Raw genomic sequence first — 20,127 nt, forward strand, 5'->3', positions numbered from 1 at the left:
CAGTGAATTTAGAACCTGTCCCCCAGATAGGGCTTCTGTTCTAGGGTGGAACAGAGGCTGGGAGTGGCTGGGGGTAGGGAAGAAGCAATTCAAGGTCCTTATCCGTGAAGGGAGATTATGACCCCTTTCTCTCCCTGGTGGTACAGGAGGCACCTCAGGCCAAAAGCTGCTGCTTCCCTTTTCCTCCCTGGTACTGTTGGGAGCAGACTAGGAAGCCTGGGGCAATGGGGGTGGGTAGGGTGGAGGGATGTCAAGAACCTGCCTGCCAAGAGGAAGAAGCACTGGTACATGTGTTCCTTCCTGACCCCAACCTTGTTCGAAGTGCCCGAGACTGATGGCCATGAAATCGACAGCTGGAGCGCAGCACCAGGCCTCCTCTCTGCTAGCTCTCCAGTTTCCCTGCCCCCTCTCTCTACCTTTCCCCCACTTTCCCTGCAGACTTTCAAACCAAATCCCTTCCCCTAGAGATAACCTCTCCCTGCCCCCTTGTCTGGAGGTCCCAGACACCTTCCTTTTTCTATTCAATCTGTTTCTACCAGGTGGGTAAGCCCGCCCATCGGAAGCTTGAATTCCCACTGGAGAGTCACGAGGTGGCAAGTGTCAGATCAACCCATCACCTTCATCACTGTGACCACCATCTCCACGCAGATCATAGTCATGACAGCCTAGGACCTTGAACACATGAGATGAGAATACTTCAAACCAACAGACCCCCCCCCCCCATCTTATTATCCATCACTATGGAGAAAGGGCCCATTTCCCTTGCCGACAACAATGCTAAATGGATCCACCGGGAGGAAACCCCCAAACCCTGGGAACAGCAGCAGCTCCCAGACCTCTAGCCCATCCCCCAGCCATCAGCCCAGTGTGGAGGGGCCGAGCTACAGCTTCTCCGGGGGCTGCAGCCTCAGTTACTGTACTCAGCCCGCCATCACATCCTCCAGCACTAGAAACAGAAAGGATGAAAGGGTGACATTGTCATGAAAAAGATGCATGCTTTGCTATCACCCCCCCCCAGTGAAGCCTTGTCATCTAACAGCTAAAATTTCCTATATATTTAGAATATAAGTTTCTTGGGGGGCAGGTACTGTCTGCTTTTCTGTTTGTATTCCCAGGACATATATTCTATACAGGATTTGCACATAGCAATTATTTAATGAATTAATTATGCATTTTCATTCACCAGGCTAATGCACATCCTCATTACCTCAAGCCTGTTGTATTGAAGCAGTCTACTGGCACAGGTAGGGATGAAGATTCTGCCTGCCTCGTTTCTCCTCATTCTGATCCATCCTTCATTTATCCATTAAAGAGCTTTTCCTAAAATGCAAGTCTGATCCCCTTACTCAGCACACTCCAGTGGCTCCCTATTACCACCAGAAACCAGTACAAGGTGCTCTGCTTGTCTTTCATAGCCCTCCATAGCCAGCCTCTTCCTTCCTACATCTCACCCTCCAACATTGATCCCTGCTGCTCCTACAAGACCCCCATCTCATCTCTCAGCTCTGCGTTTTCCTCTGGCCAGCTCCCACCCCCACCCCCCATTCCTGAAATGCTCTCCCACCTCTGCTTCCACTACTGCCCTCTCTGACTTCCTTTCAGGCTAACTAAAATCCCACTCTCTACGCCCCCTTTTGCACCTCCTCTTGATCCCAGCGGCCTCCCTCTGTCAGTGAGCTCCTATTTATCTTGTCTATAGCTTGTTTACTCTCCATTTGCTTGCATCTTGCCTGCTCCATTAGACTGTAAGCTTCTTGAGGGCAGGGATTGTCTTTTGCCTCTTTTTGCATCCCCAGTGCTTCTGGCACATAGGAAGAGCTTCATTAATGCTTACTGATGAATTGATGCTTTGGGGAAGCTGATCTGTCTCCTCCTCTCTCTCTGACGGCCACCGTCCAGCTTTGGCATATCTGTTTCTGACACCGCAAGCTTTCAGTCTCTCCCTGTCTCTGCCATTAGCTGTGGCTTCAGAAATCTGTTATCTGCCAGTGGTTGGCACAACCTCTCTTTCCATGGTCTTTGCCCCCCTCTGGTGGCGTGTCTTCGTTACTACAGCTGGGCTTTCCCCATGAGACTACCCAAGCTCCATTAAGGCAGCCCCAGGCGCAGGATGGAATGAGGAGGGGGAAGAGTTGGTGAAGAGGCTGGCCTGCTGCTGCCTGGGAAGACCAGGAGGTTTTGGGGGGAAGGCAGGTGGAAGGAGGGCAAGAACCAGGCTGAGGCAAGATAAGGATTCTTCCCGATCCACCTTAAGGCTCCCCCTCCCCCTCGCCCTTTCCTCCTGCAGAGAATGGGAGCTGCCAGAATGGGGCCCAGGTGTCTGGACCACTCCTCCCCCCACTCCAGTACAGCCTGAACAGGGGACCCTCCTCTCCCTAAATATTTTTCTTGATTCCCCAAGCCCCCCCCCCCCAGTCTAAGAGAGACACATAGAAGGGGGGAGGGAGAAGCAAGAAATTAGAGAGAGAAGCAGGGGAGAGGAGGGGCAAAGAGAGAGGAGAGGGAGGGGGAGGGAGAGAGAAGCAGGGGAGAAAGGGAGGGGGCAGAAAGAGGGGAGGGGGAGAGAGAGAGAGAGAGAGAGAGAGAGGATCGAGAGAGAAGGTGGGGAAGGTAGGATTGAGAGATGAAGGTAGAGAGAGGGAGAGAAGAATAAAAGGTGGGGAGGGAAGAGAGAGAGGTGCAAAGTAGAAGAGGGTGGTAATTTTGGTGAAGGTAAAAAGGGAAAGATACTGAGGAGAGAGGGAGGGAAGGAGAGTGTATGTGTGTGTGTGTGTGTGTGTGTGTGTGTGTGTGAGAGAGAGAGAGAGAGAGAGAGAGAGAGAGAGAGAGAGAGAGAAGAAAGAGATGAGAATTTGAGGAAAGAATGGATTGAGGAGCAGGAAACACAGAAAGGGAATAGAGACAGGAAAGGGGAGGAAGGTGTGAGAGACAGACAGATACAGGGAAAGAGAGAGAGAGAAGAGGGAGTTACAGAGCCAGGGAGATAAAGGCAGAAACATAAGACGGGAAAAAAGGAGAGAGAGGCTGAAAGGGAGAAGAGGCAGGGAGAAGGTAGGGAAAGCTGGAAAGGAGGACCCTGGTGGGAGCCCCTTCCACTTTGGAAACTACAGGCCCCTCGGAAGAGGAGGGAGGGACAAGGAGGGGTGTGTTGTGGGGAGGATTACCTCCCACTGAAAAACAGCTGAGAGACAGAGACATAGAGACAGCAGACGGTGATTGAGAGATAGAGAGCCAGAGACACCGAAGAGTCCAAGGGGAAGAGGAAGCCGAGGGTGTGAGAGGCAGAGACCCCTGAAGGCATCGCTGCCTGGAAGGTGGAGCCTGAAAGATGGGGGGCCCAGTTCGCCTCAGTCCTCCCCGGGCCCTGCTCCTTGGGGCTGCTTTGGGGGCTGCAGGTAAGAGTTCTGGCATAGGGCTAGGCAGGAAGGGGGGGGGTAACTTCTCTCTTCTCTGTGTGGGGGAGATAAGAGTGATAAGAGAAAGGCTCCTCTCCGATACCCCAAAGAGAGTATTTCTGAGACAACTCAGAGACCTCTCCGGGACTTGAGAGAGCTCAGAGAGAGCCCTGTCCGGGGAAGGGGCGGGGGTGGGGGCGTGGGGGGGGGGTCGCTACTTCTGAAAACCTGGAGGGAGACTACACTGCGAAGTCTCTCGGAGGGAGAGAACACCGACGGGTGGACAGAAAAGCCCCTCGGGTAGCCCCCAGACCTAGGGATGCTGATGATGGGCGATGATGGGGGAAGGGGCACTAGAGGAGGAGGGAGGTCTGGAGGCGGGGGGGGGGCATTCATTCTGCCCCCCGCCCACCCCTCTCCCAGCTCACATCGGCCCGGCGCCTGCCCCGGAGGATTGGTGGACCTACAAAGATAATCTCCAGGGAAGCTTCGTCCCAGGTGCAGCCAGTGGGGGACCCCCGGCTCCCCCCCCCCCCAGGCCCTGCCCCTCTGGGCTCCTCAGGCTTCTTCTTTCAGCTGCATCCTCGGACAGCTCCCACGGCCTCGGAGCCCAGCCCCCGGCGCCCCCTTCCCCGACCCTGGGGAGCATCGGGACCGCCTTCTCCCCGCTCCTCCTCCAGCCTCTCCCCGTCAGGCCCCTCCCGCAGACCCCTGTCCCCTGGGGGCCCTGCCGGGACCCCGGCGTCCCCTCCCCCAGCTCCCCTCGCCCATGCGCATCTGAAGCAGTGAGGGGGCGAGAGTGGAAGCCGGGCCCGGGGGCGGCCGCCGCAGCGGGCTCCCGGGCTCCGTTCCCGGGGACCCAGCTCTGCACCCCTCCCCCGCGGCCCCCTGCGGTCCACGACCCTCCCAACCGACTGGACCGCGCGGCCCACCAAACTACAACCCCCATGAGGCACCGGGCCCGAGGAACAGCTGGGCGATGCCCTAATTGTTGCCGCGATGGCTCCTGGGAGTTGTAGTTTTGTCGCTGCGTGACTCGGGGTGGGAAGAGGAGGAGAGAATGGGGGCAGTAAGGGGCTGGGCCAGCCCCCAGGAACCCAGGGCTCCTCTCCTTCAGCTCCTGACGGCGACAGAGACCCAGGCGTCTCCTTCCCAAGCTCCTAGCCCCTCAAAAAGTCAGGCCACCCTCTTGCCCTCGGGTATCCCTCGGTAGCTGAGCATCCCTTTTCCTCCTCCCCCCCCCCCCCCCAGGGCCGCCCTTTTGGGGCCTGGTGAACGCAGCCTGGAGTCTGTGTGCGGTGGGGAAGCGCCAGAGCCCCGTCGATGTGGAGCTCAAGAGGGTCCTCTATGACCCCTTCTTGCCTCCTCTTCGGCTCAGCACTGGTGGAGAGAAGGTACAACAAGGCTATTCTGGGTCCCAGCTGGGTGCCCTCATTCAAGGTCCCAAGAGGCGCCGACGCCGGGCTTGAAGAGTCACGAGTTGGATGTGATGGCCTCTAAGAGAGATCACTTCCGGCTGACTGTAGGACCCCAGATGTCCAGGGTCCTGGGTGGGGGGTGGGGGGATCAGGGGAGACATCCTGCAAGTGCAACTTTCAATGGCTTTGGAAGGAGCACCAGGAGACTGAGAAGAGGAAAAGAGGCTTGGCCTGGAAGGAAGGTGGTCAGGGTAGGGGGGCACTAGACAGGTTCCCCTTGAAGTCAGTGGGCAAAGAAGGACCAGAGGCTCGTCCAGGTTGAGGTAGAGTTGGAGTCAGTTCCAGACCCACGGCTTGCTCCTAGAGTGGATTCTGAGCAGGGAATCTTGCCTGGGCCCATTTCCTTCTCTATGCCCACCCCAAGTCTTAGGTTGGAGGAGGCCCCAGGGTGGAGTTCTCACTCTCTGGTGCACCTCTCTCTAACCAGCTCCATCTCTCTGTCTTAGCTTCGAGGGACTTTATACAACACTGGACGTCATGTCTCCTTCCTGCCAGCTTCAAGACCTGTGGTCAATGTATCTGGGGGGCCTCTTCTCTATAGCCACCGACTCAGCGAACTTCGACTCCTCTTTGGGGCTCGAGATGGGGCCGGTTCTGAGCACCAGATCAACCATGAGAGTTTCTCAGCAGAGGTGTTCACCTTGGGCTTGACCATCATTTGGTCTTGGTCACTCTAACCCCCTCACAGTCTCATAATCTAAACCCTGAGCTGATACTGACCCTTCCCCTAGACTCGCTCATTCCTTCTCCTGATGCTGAGCTCTCTGACCACATCCCCGACCCTTGAACCTCTCTCTCCTCCGAACACTGACTCATCTTCATGTCTGTTTTTGTCCTCATTCTTCCCCTGCATACAGGTGCAACTAATCCACTTTAATCAAGAACTCTATGGGAATCTAAGTGCAGCCTCCAGGGGTCCTAATGGCCTGGCTGTCTTGGCACTTTTTGTGAATGTAAGTGCAAATACCTGAGCATCCAAGGTGGCAGAAGCAGGGATATAGATTCATGGGTCCTCAAGGGGTAGAGATTGTGGGGAGAGGCTGTGAGCATGGAGAAAAGGATATCTAAATCCTTGAGGGGGAAAATCTAAAAGAGGAAATGTCTGAATATAGTAGAAGAAAGGGGCACCCTGGGACTGTAGGAAAGAGATGTTAGATGGATGAAGGGATATCTATATTCTTAAGGAGTTAAGTATCTGGATTTCTGGGTCCCTTCTGAGATATCCCCATCCCCATACCAAAGAAAGCTCTCTTCTGACTCCAGAGACCTCTTTGGAGACCTGTCTCTGATGTTTCCCAGTCAAGAACAAGCATCATAACCCTTCTCTGAACAGACATTGTCTCTGGTCTGGAGTCTTAGGGGCTAGATTGAAATGCCTTGTGTTGAACAGGCAGCAAGGAAAGGGGCAGGGGATGCAGGATTCTGGGCTAAGCAACAGCAGGATTTGCCTGCCCTCAGAGAGTCTGATGTTTGCTCTTCATTCTCGAAGACCATGATAACAGAGAGGTGATGACAAGGACAGGAATTGGATTTGAGTGAGGGAGAGGTTGTACAAAGTCGCACCAATATAAATCAGGATGACTGGAGATGGCCCTGGATGCTGGTTAGTCAGGGTTAAGTGACTTGCCTAAGGCCACACAGCTAGTAAGAGTCAAGTGTCTGAAGCTCCCTTGGAAGTCCTGTCCTGACTTCAAGGCCAGTGCTCTATCCAGTACAGCACCTGGCTTCCCTCAGAGAGCTTGCAGTTCACTAAGAGGATACCTGATAGGAAAGTGAGGCATGGGATTGGTACATGTGGAGACCTGGGTTCTTAGCAGTGTGGAATTCTCTGCAGCTCAAATCACTATCTAATTCTTTTAAAGAAGTTGCAAAGGTGAAAGGTGGAGGGCTGGAAAGTCCTGGGGATGGACTTCTTATTGAGGAGGCTCTGAGCAAAGTCTCAGCAGCTAAAGGGCATGGGTGGAGTTCTTGGGGGCAGATTCCAGCAGAGAAAGGGTGGCCTGGGGTTATTGAAGATAAGACTGGAATGCTAGGAGAGCCCTTCGCGGGCAAAGGTCCTAAGTGGCCAATGGATAGAATGCTAAGCTTGGGGGTCAGGAAAACCTGAATTCAGATCTAGCCTTGGACTCTTCCTAGCTGAGTGAACCTGGACAAATCACATAACTGTCTCAGTGTTCTCAACTGTAAAATAGAGATAATGAGAACACCTCCCCTTCCAGTGCTGTTCTGAGCTAAGAACTGATGATAAGTGAGATAAGAATTGTGAAAGGCAGTTGCTTGCACCTAAGTGCTATGTCAATGTTAGTTACTGTCATTATAATATTGCTAGGATCCAGGCAAGGGTAGAAGAACTTGATTCAGGAAGAAGAAGGGGCTAGTGAAGAGGGTTTGGGGCTGAGGAGTCCCTGGGTCAGGTGAAGAAGCTTTGTGTCTGTAATGCAGACACCACTGTGTTGTGACTCCATTTTATCTGGAGTGTTAGGTGGCTGCCCTCCTTCTTTGCCCCCTCAGTTCCCAGCTCCCAGCACCCAGCCAGCGTCCTCTTCCTTCTCTAGCGTTTCCCATCCCTTTATCCAAGGGCCCTGGTCCCTTCCTTCTCCAATTTCCCCCACTCTTTTTTCTAGGGACCCTGGTCTTTTCCTTCATCCCACCATTCAATCCATCTCCAGTACCTAGGTGGTCTCTGAAGGAACCGGGGAGGTGTAGCCCAAGGAAGAGAAGGGAGTCGGGTGGGAGGAGTATTTGGAGGGCTGTTGTGGGAAAGGTTATAAGACCCAGGCATTGTGGGTGTAAGTTGAAGACAACCAGCCTTCAGGCTGGTATAAAGTAAACCTTCCTCTCAGCAAGAGCTGGCTGCCACAGCCAGTGAAGAAGTCCCCAGGGGACTCCAAGAAAAGACTAGATGATTTCTTTGTCCAGGTGGAGCTTGGAATGAGAGATTCAAGCTGGAAGGGACCTTGGAGACTGTGTCATCCAACCCCCTTGGTATATTAGGGTACCTAGTTGGTGCAGTAGAGAGCACCGGCCTTGGAGAGGGGAGGATGGGAGTTCGAATCCAGCCCTAGACACCTGCCACTTACTAGCAAGTCGCTTCACCTTGACTGCCTCTCATTCAGGGCCATCTCCAGTCATCCTGGTTTACATCTGGCCACTGGACCCAGATGGCTCTGGGAGAGAGAGTGAGGCTGGTGACAGCGCAGCCCCTCTCGCTTACATCCAGTTCCCCGGCTGCGGTGGCATCACCTTCCTGATGCCATGGTCTTCTCTGAAGATGAAGGACAAACAGTATTGCCAACGTTATTATGATAGATTCGGAATCTGGGGAGACTTGTGGCAAGTCCCCCCGAGGGGAAGCCCCCCAAGAGGGTCTTTGTGAACGCAGCTGCGCTCTCCAGAAGTCCCAGGGCCCCTGCGTGGGGCTGGAAGGGGCCGGGCCCCCACTGAGCCTTCTTTTCCTCCTTGGCACCCCACCGCAGGTCGCCGCCAACTCCAACCCCTTCCTGAGTCGCCTCCTCAACAGAGACACCATCACCAGGATCTCCTACAAAAGTGCTTGCGGGGGCCTGGGGGTGGGGAGAGGTGCGGGGCCGGGGCCGGGGCCGGGACCCTCCTCCCTCACGCGGGGGTCTCCCTGGCAGACGACGCCTACTTCGTCCAGGACCTGAGCCTGGAGCAGCTGTTCCCCGACTCCTTCGGCTTCGTCACCTACCAGGGCTCGCTGAGCACCCCGCCCTGCTCCGAGACCGTCACCTGGATTCTCATCGACCGCGCCCTCAACGTCACCTCCCTGCAGGTGGCCCGGGAGGAGGGCCGGGCCCGGGGCGGGGATGGCGCGGGCCGGGGGGCCGGGCTCCCGGTGCTGAGCGCCCTTGTCCCCCGCCCCAGATGCACTCCCTGCGGCTCCTGAGCCAGAACCCGCCCTCCCAAATCTTCCAGAGCCTCAGCGGCAACGGGAGGCCCCTGCAGCCCCTGGCCCACCGCGCCCTCCGGGGCAACCGCGACCCGCGACACCCGGAGCGGCGCTGCCGGGGCCCCAACTACCGACTGCACGGTACGGCCCGCGGCTACAAAACTACAGATCCCAGGAGGCCGCGGGGCCGGGGCGCCGGGGCCTGCCGGGATCGGTAGTCCGGCCCTCTGCCGGCGGACTTCGGGATCACTGGGGGAGGGGGAAGAGGGGGCTCCTTAGAACCGGCCTGTCCCTCCCTAAGGGAGCCGGAGGGTCGTGGGCAGCTCGCCCCTTCCAGGGGGACTTGGTGCAGCGCCCCTCGCGCCCGTGGGGGTAAAGTCGCACTGGCCCACGGTGACAGACAGTGGCCCCAGAGACCAAAGCTCTCAAGGCCCCCCCCCCAGCCCGGCATAATGGTACAGGCCCGGCCTCACCGCTCCCGCCCCCTCTCTTTGCAGTGGACGGTGCCCGCTGAGAAGAGGACCTGCCTGCCTCCCTCCCCTCCCCCAGCTGAACCTATTAAAGAGACCGTAACACCCTCCTCGTGTAGTCTGGACAAACTGGGGTTCAAGGGCTCGGGCAAGGGGGTGACAACGGCCCGGGAGGCTGACGCGACCGTCCCCTTTAACAACGCCCCCCCCCCATCGCGGCCTCGCTCCGGGGCTCGGGGTTTGGCGGGCGGCACGCGCGGGGCCACGTGCTGCCCCCCTCCCGCCCCGCCCCCTCTTCCCCATCTGGGTCAAGGCGCCGCCGCTCATTGGCGGAATCTAGGTCAGGGCCCCGCCCCACGCCTTCCCCGCCACGCGCCCGTGGGGGGGGCCCGGCGAGGCGGGCCCCGGCTCGGACAGGAGCGCCCCCATTGGCGGCCCGTCTCCCCGGCGCGGGCGCCCATTGGCCGGCGGGGCGGAGGCGGGGCCGGCGGGCACGCGGCGGGGCCGGGCCGGGCCGGGCCGGGGCGCAGGCCGCCCCGGGGCCCGCGGCAGGCCCCGCCCCGCTCCCTCCCCCAGCCCGCATCCAAAGTTTGCGGCGCGCTGGCTCCGCCCGCGCCGGGCCAGCCTCCCCTGCCTCGCGCGCCCCGACCGCCACACAGCCACACACGCCTCCCCCGTGCGGGCTTGCCAAGAGCCTCCGATGTGCGCGAGCCCGGGCCGGCGGGCCGCGCCGCGCAGGGAGCCCGCCGCCGCCGCCGCCGCCAGCGCCGCCCGCCCGCGCCCGGCCCGCGCGCCCGCCGGGGCCCCTCGCAGCCAGGCGCCCGCCCAGCCCGGCCGGCGCTCCGGGGCGTCTCGGCGGGGGCAGCCTCGCCGCCCATGAGCCGGTGACGGCCCCCAGCCCCCGGGGGATGGCGAGGCCCGCGAGCGACCGGCCCCCGGCCCCGCAGCTGCTGGGCGGCCCGGCGGGAGGCGCGGCGCTGCACGGCCTGCGGAGCCTGCTGCAGGGGCCCGGCAAGACCAAGGAGGCGCCGGCCAGCTGTGAGTGCCCCGGGCGCGGGCGGGCGGGGGTCGGCTCACACGGCCGGGCCACGGGCCGGGGCGGGGCCGCGGGGGCACGTGGGGCGGGGCGGGGCGGGGCGGGGGCCCGGGCCGGCGGCGCCGCTGACCGCGCTCCCGCCCCCCGTGTCCCCCCCGCCTGGCTCCTCCCCGCCCGCCCCGTCTCGCCCCCAGGCCTCCTGAAGGAGAAGGAGCGCAAGGCGGCGGCCGGCGGCGAGGAGGGCGGCGGGCTGCTGGGGGGCTCGGGCCGGCCCCGCGCGGGCCCGGGCCCCGGCGCCCTGCTGGCCTCGCTGCTGTGGGAGCGGCCGCTGCCCTTCGGCGACGTGGACGACGTGGACCTGGACGCCTTCCTGCTGGAGCACGGGCTGCCGCCCAGCCCCCCCGAGCCCGGGCCGCCGGCGCCCCGCGCGGCCCCCGCGCCCCACGCCGCCGCCCCGTCCTGCTCCTCGGGCTCCTCGTCCCCGGCGCCGTCCGGCTCCTCGTCCCCGGCGCCCACGCCCACGCCCACGCCCGCCTCTCCGCGGCCGTCCCCGGGGGGACCCGGGCCGGCCCTCCGCGCCCCGGGCGCAGGTGGCTCGGGCTCCCAGCGCGCAGGTGCGCGGGCGGGGGGGGGGGGGCGATGCGGGGAGTCGGGGGTCGGGGAGGGGGCGACCCCGAGGAGGAGGAGGAGGAGGAGGAGGAGGAGACAGAGGTCTGGGAGGGGGGCAGCCGCCCCACCCCGCCCCCTCCCCTCAGCCAGCAGGACTCGGCAATGTTTGGACTACAGCTCCCAGCGGCCCTTGCGGCGCCCCGCTGGCTCTGGACCCGAGCCTCTGCCGCGGGGGCTGCCGGGATCTGGAGTCGGCTGGGCCGCCCGTGTCCTCTCTGGCCCGGCCCCACCCGGCCGCAGCCTCACATTCTGGGCCCACGTGAGCTCCTCCCCACTCCCTGGGGCAGGCAGCCCGGAGCGGCGCGGTCACGTGCGGCGGGGGAGGGAGCGGAGGCGGGCCGCACACGTGACTCCGCCCCCGCCCGCTGCCGTGTCCTCGCTTGGCCCCGGTGGGGGGGGAGCCCGCGCATGCGCCCCGCGCCGCCGCTCCTCCAGTTCCCCCTGCCCGGACCCTGGTGGTCACGCCCTCCCTCCCCCGCCTCCCCCTCTGCCCAGGTCCTGCCTCTAGAGACACCCCCCAGCCCGGTGGACCCCGAGTCTGTGGAGGTGCTCATGACCTTCGACCCGGACCCGGCCGACCTGGCCCTGTCCAGCGTCCCGGGCCAGGACACCTTCGACCCCCGCAAGCACCGCTTCTCGGAGGAGGAGCTGAAGCCCCAGCCCATCATGAAGAAGGCCCGCAAGATCCAGGTGCCCGAGGAGCAGAAGGTGAGCCGCCTGTGCCCCGGGCCCCTCCCCCCAGCGCTCTTCCCACCGGAGGGTCTCAGGCCCCCCACACCCAGGGGAGCCCCGGCCCCTCTAGGACACCCCTCGGGGGCCAGGCCGCGTGCTCTGCCGGGTGGGGCGCCCCGGCCCGGGCAGGACCCTCCGGCCCTGAGCCCCGGCCCCCGCCTGCCTCCCCAGGATGAGAAGTACTGGAGCCGGCGCTACAAGAACAACGAGGCGGCCAAGCGCTCGCGGGACGCCCGGCGGCTGAAGGAGAACCAGATCTCGGTGCGGGCGGCCTTCCTGGAGAAGGAGAACGCCCTGCTGAGGCAGGAGGTGGTCGCGGTCCGCCAGGAGCTCTCCCACTACCGGGCCGTGCTGTCCCGCTACCAGGCCCAGCATGGGGCCCTGTGAGCGCCCGGTGCCCCCAGCCCTCCCCGCCCCGGCCAAGCCCGTTCCTGGATGCCGAATCCACCCCAACGTTCTCCTCCGGGGAGGACCCTGGACCCTTTGCCCCAGGTTCACTGCCAGCTGGCCCTTGTGTGACCCTGGGCAGGACTCGTGGCCCAGAGGAAACCACAGCAGCCCCATGACTGACCCTCGAACTCTTTCCCCTGCCTGCCCACTAGTGTGGCCTCGGGCTGGACATCTGGGCTCCTTGAGGGGCACGGTGCTGAGATGATGACAAATCTATATATATATATATATATTTTTTAAGAAAAATAAGTATGGAGTCCTCCTCCTCCCAGCTGAGGTGGGGGGAACTCAGGAGTTGGGGGGGCCCTTTCCCATTCCTTTGCTTCCTGGCCCTCTCCAGTTGAATAACTCCAATAAACCATGAGAAGCAAAGCATCGGCTGCTTTGGGGGCCGGCAGCTTCCGGCTCGGGGCCCTCCTCCCCATTCCCCCCCAGGTTCTCTACCTGATCCCCTGATGTAGGAAGGGCCAAAGGGCTGAAGCGAGCATTGTTACTGTTTATTGCATAGAGGCTGTAGCCTTGAAGACCACTGGGGTGGGGGGGGAAAGAAACTGAGGCAGGGGGCCCCAGGGGACCCTGACACCCCCCCCCCTCAGGGAGGGGGGTCCTAGTGCAAAAGAAAAGAGGGGATGCTCACCAGGAGCAGAAGGGGCAGCCCCCACATGGGGGTCCAGGGAAGGCAGTCCTGCCATCTGGTGGGTCCCATCATGGGGCTGAGGAAGGGGAAGCTCTGCCCTCGGGAGGTCCAGCTCACTCTTGGCCCCCTAATTCCTGGTCCCTGTGAGGAGACTGGCTCCTGGGTGACCAGCCTCATCCCCTGAGGTGAGAGAGGAGCAGCCTGTGGCCCAGGGAAGGCTGCCCGGACCCTGGATCTTGGCCCCCGATGGAGAACCCATGGAAACTGGCTCCAGCTGGCCAGGCCTTCCCCCTAACAAAAGGGCCCAGAGCTGATGTTGAAGGCTGGGCTCCCTGCCCCCCAGCCAGCCTGGGGAGGACGCCGGGGCTAGGCTTTGCCTCCTCCGCCGGGGACTGTCCCACACTTGGGTGCCCAGGCGTCCCCCCCGGCCAGCTGGGGTTCTTGGGCCTTGGGGCCTGTGAGTAGGGTTCCTAGGCCAGGGTGGATCTGAGCCTGGAGAGGCCCGTATTCCACCTGTTCCCCATCCACTGTGAGGATTCCGTGGTGGGTGAGGGGCTCGAGGCGAAAGGCCTGAGCTGTGGCATAGCCTAGCTGGGGACAGCCCAGGCCAAAGTGACTCCCCCTCTCCATGGCCAGAAAGAGGCGGAGCAGGGAGGCCCTGGAGACCCCACTTCGAACCCAGCACAAGTGCACCAGGCCATCCCCGAAGTGAGCATTGGGGACTGCCACCATGTCAGCACCCAGGTGGCTCGGAGACTGGGCCAGGATCAGCACAAAGTCCCCCTCCAGGGTCACCCAGCCCGGGGGCAGTGGGGAACCCAGGGGAGGCAACAGATGGTCCTTGGGGCCCCACTGGGTCCCAGGGGTCGCTGATCCCGAAGCAGAAGCCGGTTCTGGGGAAGTCTGTGAATTAGGGGAAGGAGAGAGATTGGAGGAGGCCGATGGAGAAGGAGGCGGCTCCCCAGGGCCTGGGCCAGGAGGGGAGGAAGAGAGAGTGGGGGGCTCAAGTGCCCCAGGATCTTCAGAGGCTAGAGGGTCAACTGATGAATTGTGAGCAGCTGGAGAGTCAAGGGAAGCTGGAGTGGCTGCGGAGGCTTCTGGATCAGAGGGGGGGCTGGGACTGCTGGAGACGGGAGGGTCAGGAGAGACCGGGGGGCTGCTCGAAGCAGGGAGCTCTGAACCCCGATGAATTCTCTCCCCCAAGGAGTTGGGGGCTGGACTGGGGACAGGCCCAGGGTTGAGAGGAGGGTCAGGGGACAGAAGGCAGGACCCTGGAGAAGGAGGAGGGGAGGGGGAAGACTGGGACTGTGGGGGGAAGTCTCCACCTCGGGCCAGGGGCAAGTCAGACACCGAGCGGTGCAAGGGCGAGTGAGTCTCTTGGGAAGGGGCTGAGGTTGGGGCCGGGGCCAGGGTCAGTTCCGAGGCGGCTCGGGGAAGAGGCTGGGCCAGGGCAGGGGTGCCGTTGGAGGCCGAGGAGGAGGCTGGGAGGTAGGAGAGGCGCCCTGGGTAGACATGGAGGGAGGCCAGCCGAAGGATGGTGCCAAGGGTGAATCGGGCAGAGCCCAGAACGCGGAAGCGCTCACTCTGAATGTCCACATCAGATACGAAGCCCCAGGCCACAGAGAGCAGGGAGAAGCAGCGGGCTCCCGAGGCCAGGGTCACAGAGACAAGGTCCAGCGGGGAGCCGCCACCACGGCACATGAGCAGGGAGCAGTTCAGCAACAGATCCAGGCCTATGGCTGGTTCAAACCTGCCCAGGGAAGAGATGCCCGGGGCTGCTGAGTCTGAGTTGGGGGGGCTGCAGAGACGGGATGGGCAGAGCCCAGCCACCCCCAGACCCAGTAGCCACATGTGGAGGACGGAGGGGAGGAGCCCAAGGGTCCCCCTGCCTACCCCCCATGCTGGTTGATGGCACCGGCCAGGGCATTGCCTGAGCCGCAGGGCAGGACTCCCACCGGAATCTTTATCGCCTGCTCCCAGTCGGGCCGGGCCAGAAGCCCATTCACCACCTGTGGGCAGGCAGACAGAGGCTGTGTGTGGAGGGCAGTGCCCCTGCGCCCCCCCAGACGCCCCAGCCTCCCAGGGGCAGGGGCACCCCTGCCCCCCCCAGCCTCCCACTTACCTCATACAGCAGGCCGTCCCCAGACACGGTCACGATGCCATCCCACTCGCTCAGCCGCAGCCCCTGCACCAGCTCCCGGGCGTGGTTCTGCCGCTCTGGGGAGAGGGGGATCGTGAGGACCCCTGGCAGACGGCCCCACCTCACCTTGGACCCTCCCCCACGTGCCCACCCCTACCCCCCAGGCCCGCCTCACCTGTCTGGATGAGGTTGAAAGAGAGTCCGGCTTCGGAAATCATGGGCAGCACGTGGTTCTTGCACCACTGCCAGGCCAGGCCCCGCCCCCCGAAGGGATTGACCAGCAGAAGCAGGCGGGGAGCCCGGGGCAGGAGCTCCGGGGTGATCTCTGGTGCAAAGGAGGGAAGGAAGGAAGAGGTCAGCTGTCTGGGGAGCAAGAAACTACACCTCCCAGAGGGCTTTGGGACAAGAGCCCCAAAAGCCCAGGCCCTGCTCAAGTTCCTGAGCATTCCCAGGGCCAGCCTGGGCTCCGGAGGCCCTTCTGGGGGGGAGGGGCGCCCTGTCATCCCCTCACCCTCCCCAGGTTTCTCTCCTGCCACCCACTGCAGTGGGGGAACAATGGAGAAGGGGCTGATACTTCACCCCTCCGGTTCTTTGGAAGCAGGTGTCCTGGCGCACAGCCCGGGTGGGGGGGGCAGGAGGAGATTAGAAGAGGCAGCTAATTGTTCTAGGTTTTAAGTGTCCCACCCACCTAATCCCTTGGGTCCCAGGGAGGTGACGAGGGAGACAGAAAGACCGGGAGGGCGGCTCAGTTTCCAGGTCACAGCCCCACTCCCAGCTCTGTCTCTCCATCCCTCCTTGAAGGGGCAGAAATGGGGGGCTGGGGGACAGGAGCAGGTGTAGAGTGGGAGAGGGCCCAGAAGCAAGGGGGTGGCCACCAGACTTGGACTTGGGGTGGGGGGAGTGAAAAGGGAGGCACAAAAAGAGAGGAGGGAGTCTCCGGGGGCCAAAGGCCCTCGCTCCCGGCCCTACAGTCTCCCCTGGGGTCCTGGGTCTCTGCAGAGGCCCCTGTGGGGTGACGCTCGGCCCAGGCCGGCCCCTCGCCGCGGGGGCTGGCGGCCCCTCCTGCCCCCTCCCCCGAGCCCGGGCCTCGCCGCAGGGCATCCTCCCCGGGGGGCTCACCCAGGTCGCCGGGCAGCGGCACCCCCCGCAGTAGGCAGGTGAGGGCGGTGGCCCATCTCTGGGCCTCCGCGTGATTCTCCTTGTAGTCCGAGGCCCGGTCAGCCCGGAAGGTCCTCGCCGCCCGCCGCCGCCCGCCCCTCCGGCCCCGCGGGTAGGTGTAGACACACAGGTACGCGGCCGAGTCGTTCGGGGAGCAGCTGCGCAAGGTCCGACACCCCGAGACCTCGGCCAGGGGGACCAGGCCGCCCTGGGGCCAGGCCTCGGGCCGGGGCCGCAGCCGCTGGACGTGCAAGGCCACCGGGGTGAGCGTCAGGGCGAAGCGGGGGCCCCGGGCCGGGTAGGAGCCGAACTCCCCGTGGAGCAGCGGGGTGCCGGCCATGGCGCGGGGGGCTCGGCCGGGACCTGCGAGAGGCGAGAAGCCAGGTGGGGGGCGGGGGCGGCCGCAGCCCCGGCCCCGCGGGCCCCGCGCGACACCCACCGCCGCCCGGGCCTGAGCGCCCGGCCAAGGTCCCGCCAGCGCGGCCGCCCCGCCCCGCCCGGCCGCGACCTTCGCCCCGCCCCGCCCGCTCACCCTGCGGGACCCCGGGCGCGGCCTCAGGCCCCCGTGCCCGCGGGCGGCCCCGGCCTCCGGCTCCGCGCGCCCATCCCGGCCGCCCCGGGCCTCGCGCGGCCCGCCGGGCCCCCGGCCCCGCCCCGCCAGCCGAGGCCGCTGCCACAGGCCGGCGCTGCCCAGGGCGTCATCGGCGCCCGCCTCCCCGGGACCCCCGCCGGCCCCGCCGGCCCGGCTCCGGCTCCCTCCCGGCCTCCCCTCGAGCTCCGCTCCGAGTCCGGGCCTCCGGCCCCGCCCCCTCCCCGCCGCCGGAAGTCCCGCCTCTCAGCCCGCGTCCCCGCAGCGGGGCCGAGGACTTTGGGGGAGGAGAAGGGGTGGGAGGGAGGTGTGTGGGATTGCAGCCAATGGGAGCGTAGGCCTGACTGAGGCCGACCAATAGGATCGCGGAAGGGGCGGGCTCCGCCGGACCCGCACGGCGGGAGGCTTCGCGCGGCGGCTCTCGCGAGAAGAGGCGCCGGCGGGGGAAAGGCGGTGAGCCGCGGTCGCCATGTTTCTTGTGGGCGGCGCCCACACAGGCCCCTTTCTCCCGGAGCGCCGCCCCGCCTCGGGAGAGCCGGGCCTGGGGATGCCGAGGGTGGGGGGCCAGTGAGGCCGGCGGTGACTCGGCCCGTCACCCCCTCCGCGATGACGCGGTCTCCTTCAGGCCCCCCGAGGCTGGCTGCGCCCGCCTCCCTGCCTCCTCCTGCCCCCCGGCTTCCCTTCCCTTCCTGCGGGGCGCTGTGCCTCCGTCCGCCGGCCTCACTGTCTCCCCCTGGGGCTGGGGCCGGGAGGGATCAGGACGGCGGGAGATGGCCCCGGTGAGGGACTGGCCCAAGGTCACACAGCCCCTGCGAGGCAAGGGGCCGAGGCCGGCTTCGAACGCCCCTGCTCACCCCGACACGCTGAGCGGGGAGGCAGAAGCCCTGACTCCCAGAGACGAGAGAGAGCCCTGAAACGGGCAAAGAGCCGAGAGAGCCCCTGACGCAGAGGACCCCCGAAACCAGGACACTGAGATGCAAGCTAGCCGGGCCCGAGGGGAGATGCAGACCCAGAGGGGCCCGCGCCCTCACCGAGCCCAAGGGCCGGGGACCCAGGATCAGGGACACGCGCAGGCTCAGGCGGGGAGGCTCGAGGGGCGGTCGGACAGATGGAGAAGACCCGTCTCCCAGTCACTGGCACGCAGCCCGCTGCCCCGGGCCGGGCAGCCCGCTGCCAAGGCTCTGGGACAGGGAAGGCCCAGGGAAGGGTCACACCGCCGGGGACACCACGGTACAGCCAGGTGCTGCCCCAGGGCACAAATGCCAGCCCCGCAGGCAGCGCCACTGGCGCCTTCCTAGCTGGGAGGCCCCGGCTGAGTGACTCGACCCCGCTGGCCTCAGGTGCCTCGTCTGTAAAGTGAGTCGGAGAGCGGCCACTCTGGGGTCTCCCGAGGAAACCCCACGAAGGGTGGTGGAGAGAGGGTCGCGGCTGCATGGCGGAGCCCCGGGGATGCAGCGGGGGCCGGGGCTGTTAGGCGCCGAGACAGAGCGGCGGCCCCGGAGCGCCCGCACCCCCCGGGCGGCGGGCGGGGAGACCCGACCTCTGCTGCCGCCCCGGCCCGGCGTCCTTCCCGCCTCACCCTGCCCTATCTGCCGGGCCGCCGCCTCTCCGCCGCGGCTCCTCGTCGCGGCCCGACTCGGCGTGCTCTCGCCCCGCGGCCTCCGGCTCGGGCCCGCCTCCCCGCCCGGCGCCGCGCCGCTCCCCGGCCGCGGCCCTGCCCCGCCTCGCCCAGCCCGGTCCGGCCAGTCGGACCGCTTGGGCCCCGGCGGGGGGGGGGGGGCGGGGGGCGGGGTCGGCTCCGGGAGCCGGGGGGGGCGGGGCCGCACTCCGCCCAGGGCCCTGCAGGGGGCGCCGGAGAGGCGGGGGCGGGGCCACGCTCGACGTGCCCGCCCCCTCGCCGCACGCAGGGCACGCAGAGCACGCAGGGCACGCCGGGCTCGGGTGGCCTTCCCAGCCTGCCCCGCGGCCCCCGGTCTTTCCTGTTCGGCCCGGTGTTCCGCAGGGCGCCAGCATGGTGAGTGCGGGGGGCAATCCGCCGCCATCGGGCCGGCGCGGGGCCGCGGGGCTTCGGGCCCGGGCTCGCGGCGGCCCGGGGCGTGCGCGGCCTCGGCGGGGGGCGGCGGCGGGCGGCGGGCGGGGGGCGCCGCGGCGCTCACAGCCTCTGCTTCCCCGCCGCGCAGGGAGTCGACATCCGCCACAACAAGGACCGCAAGGTGCGGCGCAAGGAGCCCAAGAGCCAGGACATCTACCTGCGGCTGCTGGTGAAGGTGAGGCGGGGCGGGGGCCGCGGGGGCCCGGGGCGCGGGGGCCGCGGCGGGGGGAGCGGGCCCCCGAGCCTCTGCTGTCCCCCCAGCTCTACCGCTTCCTGGCCCGGAGGACCAACTCCACCTTCAACAAGGTCGTCCTCAAGAGGCTGTTCATGAGCCGCACCAACCGGCCGCCCCTGTCCCTGTCCCGCATGGTAAGCCCGCGCCCGAGGCCCCCCACCCCATGGCCCGAGACTCCCCATGTCCCGAGGCCCCCCACGCCCCGAGGCCCCCCACCCCATGGCCCGAGACTGGCCCGAGACTCCCCATGTCCCGAGGCCCCCCACGCCCCGAGGTCCCCACGGCCCGAGACCTCCATCCCTCGAGGTCCCCACGCCCCGAGAACCCCCACACCCTGAGAGGTCCCCATGTCCCGAGGTCCCCCACGCCCCGAGACCCCCACACCCTGAGAGGTCCCCATGTCCCGAGACCCCCACACCCTGAGGCCCCCCATGTCCCGAGGCCCCCCACGCCCCGAGACCCCCACACCCCGAGACTCCCCATGTCCCGAGGCCCCCCACGCCCCTAGACCACCCGCCCGCCCCCCCCAGATCCGGAAGATGAAGCTGCCGGGCAGGGAGAACAAGACGGCCGTGGTGGTGGGCACCGTGACGGACGACGTGAGGATCCAGGACGTGCCCAAGCTGAAGGTGTGCGCCCTGCGCGTCACCAGCAACGCCCGCAGCCGCATCCTCAAGGCCGGGGGCAAGATCCTCACCTTCGACCAGCTGGCCATGAGCTCGCCCAAGGGCCGCGGCACCGTCCTGCTGTCCGGTGAGCCCCGCCTGTGTCCTGGGGGGGCGGCCTGGCCTGGCCGGGGGTCCTCGCTAACCGCCCCCCCTCCTTTCACCCCCAGGTCCCCGCAAGGGCCGCCAGGTGTACAGGCATTTCGGGAAGGCCCCGGGCACCCCCCACAGCCACACCAAGTAAGTCTCGGGGAGAGGACGTGGGTGCTGGGGAGCGGGGGGCGCCGGGCCGGCATTCACACCGCCTTTCTCCTCCACAGACCCTATGTCCGATCCAAGGGCCGCAAGTTCGAGCGTGCCAGGGGCCGCCGCGCCAGCAGAGGCTACAAAAACTAATCTTCCTTGTTACATTAAAGATTTTTGGACAACACTTGTGTGTGTGCATGTGTGCTCGCGCGGCTGACTCTGGGA

At 65.1% G+C, this 20,127-nt stretch overlaps 4 protein-coding genes across 4 annotated transcripts; 3 read left to right on the forward strand and 1 right to left on the reverse strand.

The window, feature by feature from the left end:
* The first annotated feature begins 2,611 nt into the window (after positions 1-2,611).
* CA11 (carbonic anhydrase 11) lies at positions 2,612-9,389 on the forward strand. The gene is made up of 9 exons (XM_074219807.1): positions 2,612-3,395; positions 3,819-3,893; positions 4,647-4,789; positions 5,320-5,505; positions 5,731-5,826; positions 8,350-8,422; positions 8,512-8,666; positions 8,759-8,924; positions 9,281-9,389. Exons 1-9 carry the CDS (start codon positions 3,329-3,331, stop codon positions 9,295-9,297), a joined length of 978 nt encoding a protein of 325 aa, XP_074075908.1. The 5' UTR covers positions 2,612-3,328; the 3' UTR covers positions 9,298-9,389.
* A 726-nt stretch (positions 9,390-10,115) lies between these two features.
* Positions 10,116-14,015, forward strand: DBP (D-box binding PAR bZIP transcription factor). Its single transcript, XM_074219812.1, is given in 5 exon segments — positions 10,116-10,291; positions 10,484-10,903; positions 11,454-11,473; positions 11,475-11,666; positions 11,862-14,015. Coding segments are annotated over 5 exon segments (978 nt in total). The 5' UTR covers positions 10,116-10,161; the 3' UTR covers positions 12,078-14,015.
* On the reverse strand, positions 12,617-16,678 carry SPHK2 (sphingosine kinase 2). Its single transcript, XM_074219808.1, has 6 exons — positions 16,608-16,678; positions 16,037-16,438; positions 15,093-15,242; positions 14,900-14,994; positions 14,671-14,786; positions 12,617-14,527 (listed from the first exon to the last, which is right to left on the reverse strand). Exons 2-6 carry the CDS (start codon positions 16,413-16,415, stop codon positions 13,144-13,146), a joined length of 2,124 nt encoding a protein of 707 aa, XP_074075909.1. The 5' UTR covers positions 16,416-16,438; positions 16,608-16,678; the 3' UTR covers positions 12,617-13,143.
* Positions 16,679-18,594: 1,916 nt separating this feature from the next.
* On the forward strand, positions 18,595-20,086 carry RPL18 (ribosomal protein L18). The gene is made up of 6 exons (XM_074219815.1): positions 18,595-18,678; positions 18,845-18,931; positions 19,018-19,125; positions 19,522-19,744; positions 19,827-19,896; positions 19,977-20,086. Exons 1-6 carry the CDS (start codon positions 18,676-18,678, stop codon positions 20,050-20,052), a joined length of 567 nt encoding a protein of 188 aa, XP_074075916.1. The 5' UTR covers positions 18,595-18,675; the 3' UTR covers positions 20,053-20,086.
* Positions 20,087-20,127: the final 41 nt, after the last annotated feature.

Source organism: Macrotis lagotis, chromosome 1, assembly GCF_037893015.1.
Source record: "Macrotis lagotis isolate mMagLag1 chromosome 1, bilby.v1.9.chrom.fasta, whole genome shotgun sequence".
NCBI classification, from domain to species: domain Eukaryota; kingdom Metazoa; phylum Chordata; class Mammalia; order Peramelemorphia; family Peramelidae; genus Macrotis; species Macrotis lagotis.

Coding starts and splice junctions, on each gene's coding strand:
- CA11 (XM_074219807.1), top strand. CDS start 3,329: ATGGGGGGCCCAGTTCGCCTCAGTCCTCCCCGGGCCCTGCTCCTTGGG. Junction 4,790..5,319: donor TCAGCACTGGTGGAGAGAAG/GTACAACAAGGC, acceptor TCTCTGTCTTAG/CTTCGAGGGACTTTATACAA. Junction 5,827..8,349: donor TCTTGGCACTTTTTGTGAAT/GTAAGTGCAAAT, acceptor ACCCCACCGCAG/GTCGCCGCCAACTCCAACCC.
- SPHK2 (XM_074219808.1), bottom strand. CDS start 16,415: ATGGCCGGCACCCCGCTGCTCCACGGGGAGTTCGGCTCCTACCCGGCC. Junction 15,243..16,036: donor GCCGCTGCCCGGCGACCTGG/GTGAGCCCCCCG, acceptor CCTTTGCACCAG/AGATCACCCCGGAGCTCCTG. Junction 14,528..14,670: donor GCCATCAACCAGCATGGGGG/GTAGGCAGGGGG, acceptor TTCCCTGGGCAG/GTTTGAACCAGCCATAGGCC.
- RPL18 (XM_074219815.1), top strand. Junction 18,932..19,017: donor ACCTGCGGCTGCTGGTGAAG/GTGAGGCGGGGC, acceptor CTGTCCCCCCAG/CTCTACCGCTTCCTGGCCCG. Junction 19,126..19,521: donor CCCTGTCCCTGTCCCGCATG/GTAAGCCCGCGC, acceptor CGCCCCCCCCAG/ATCCGGAAGATGAAGCTGCC.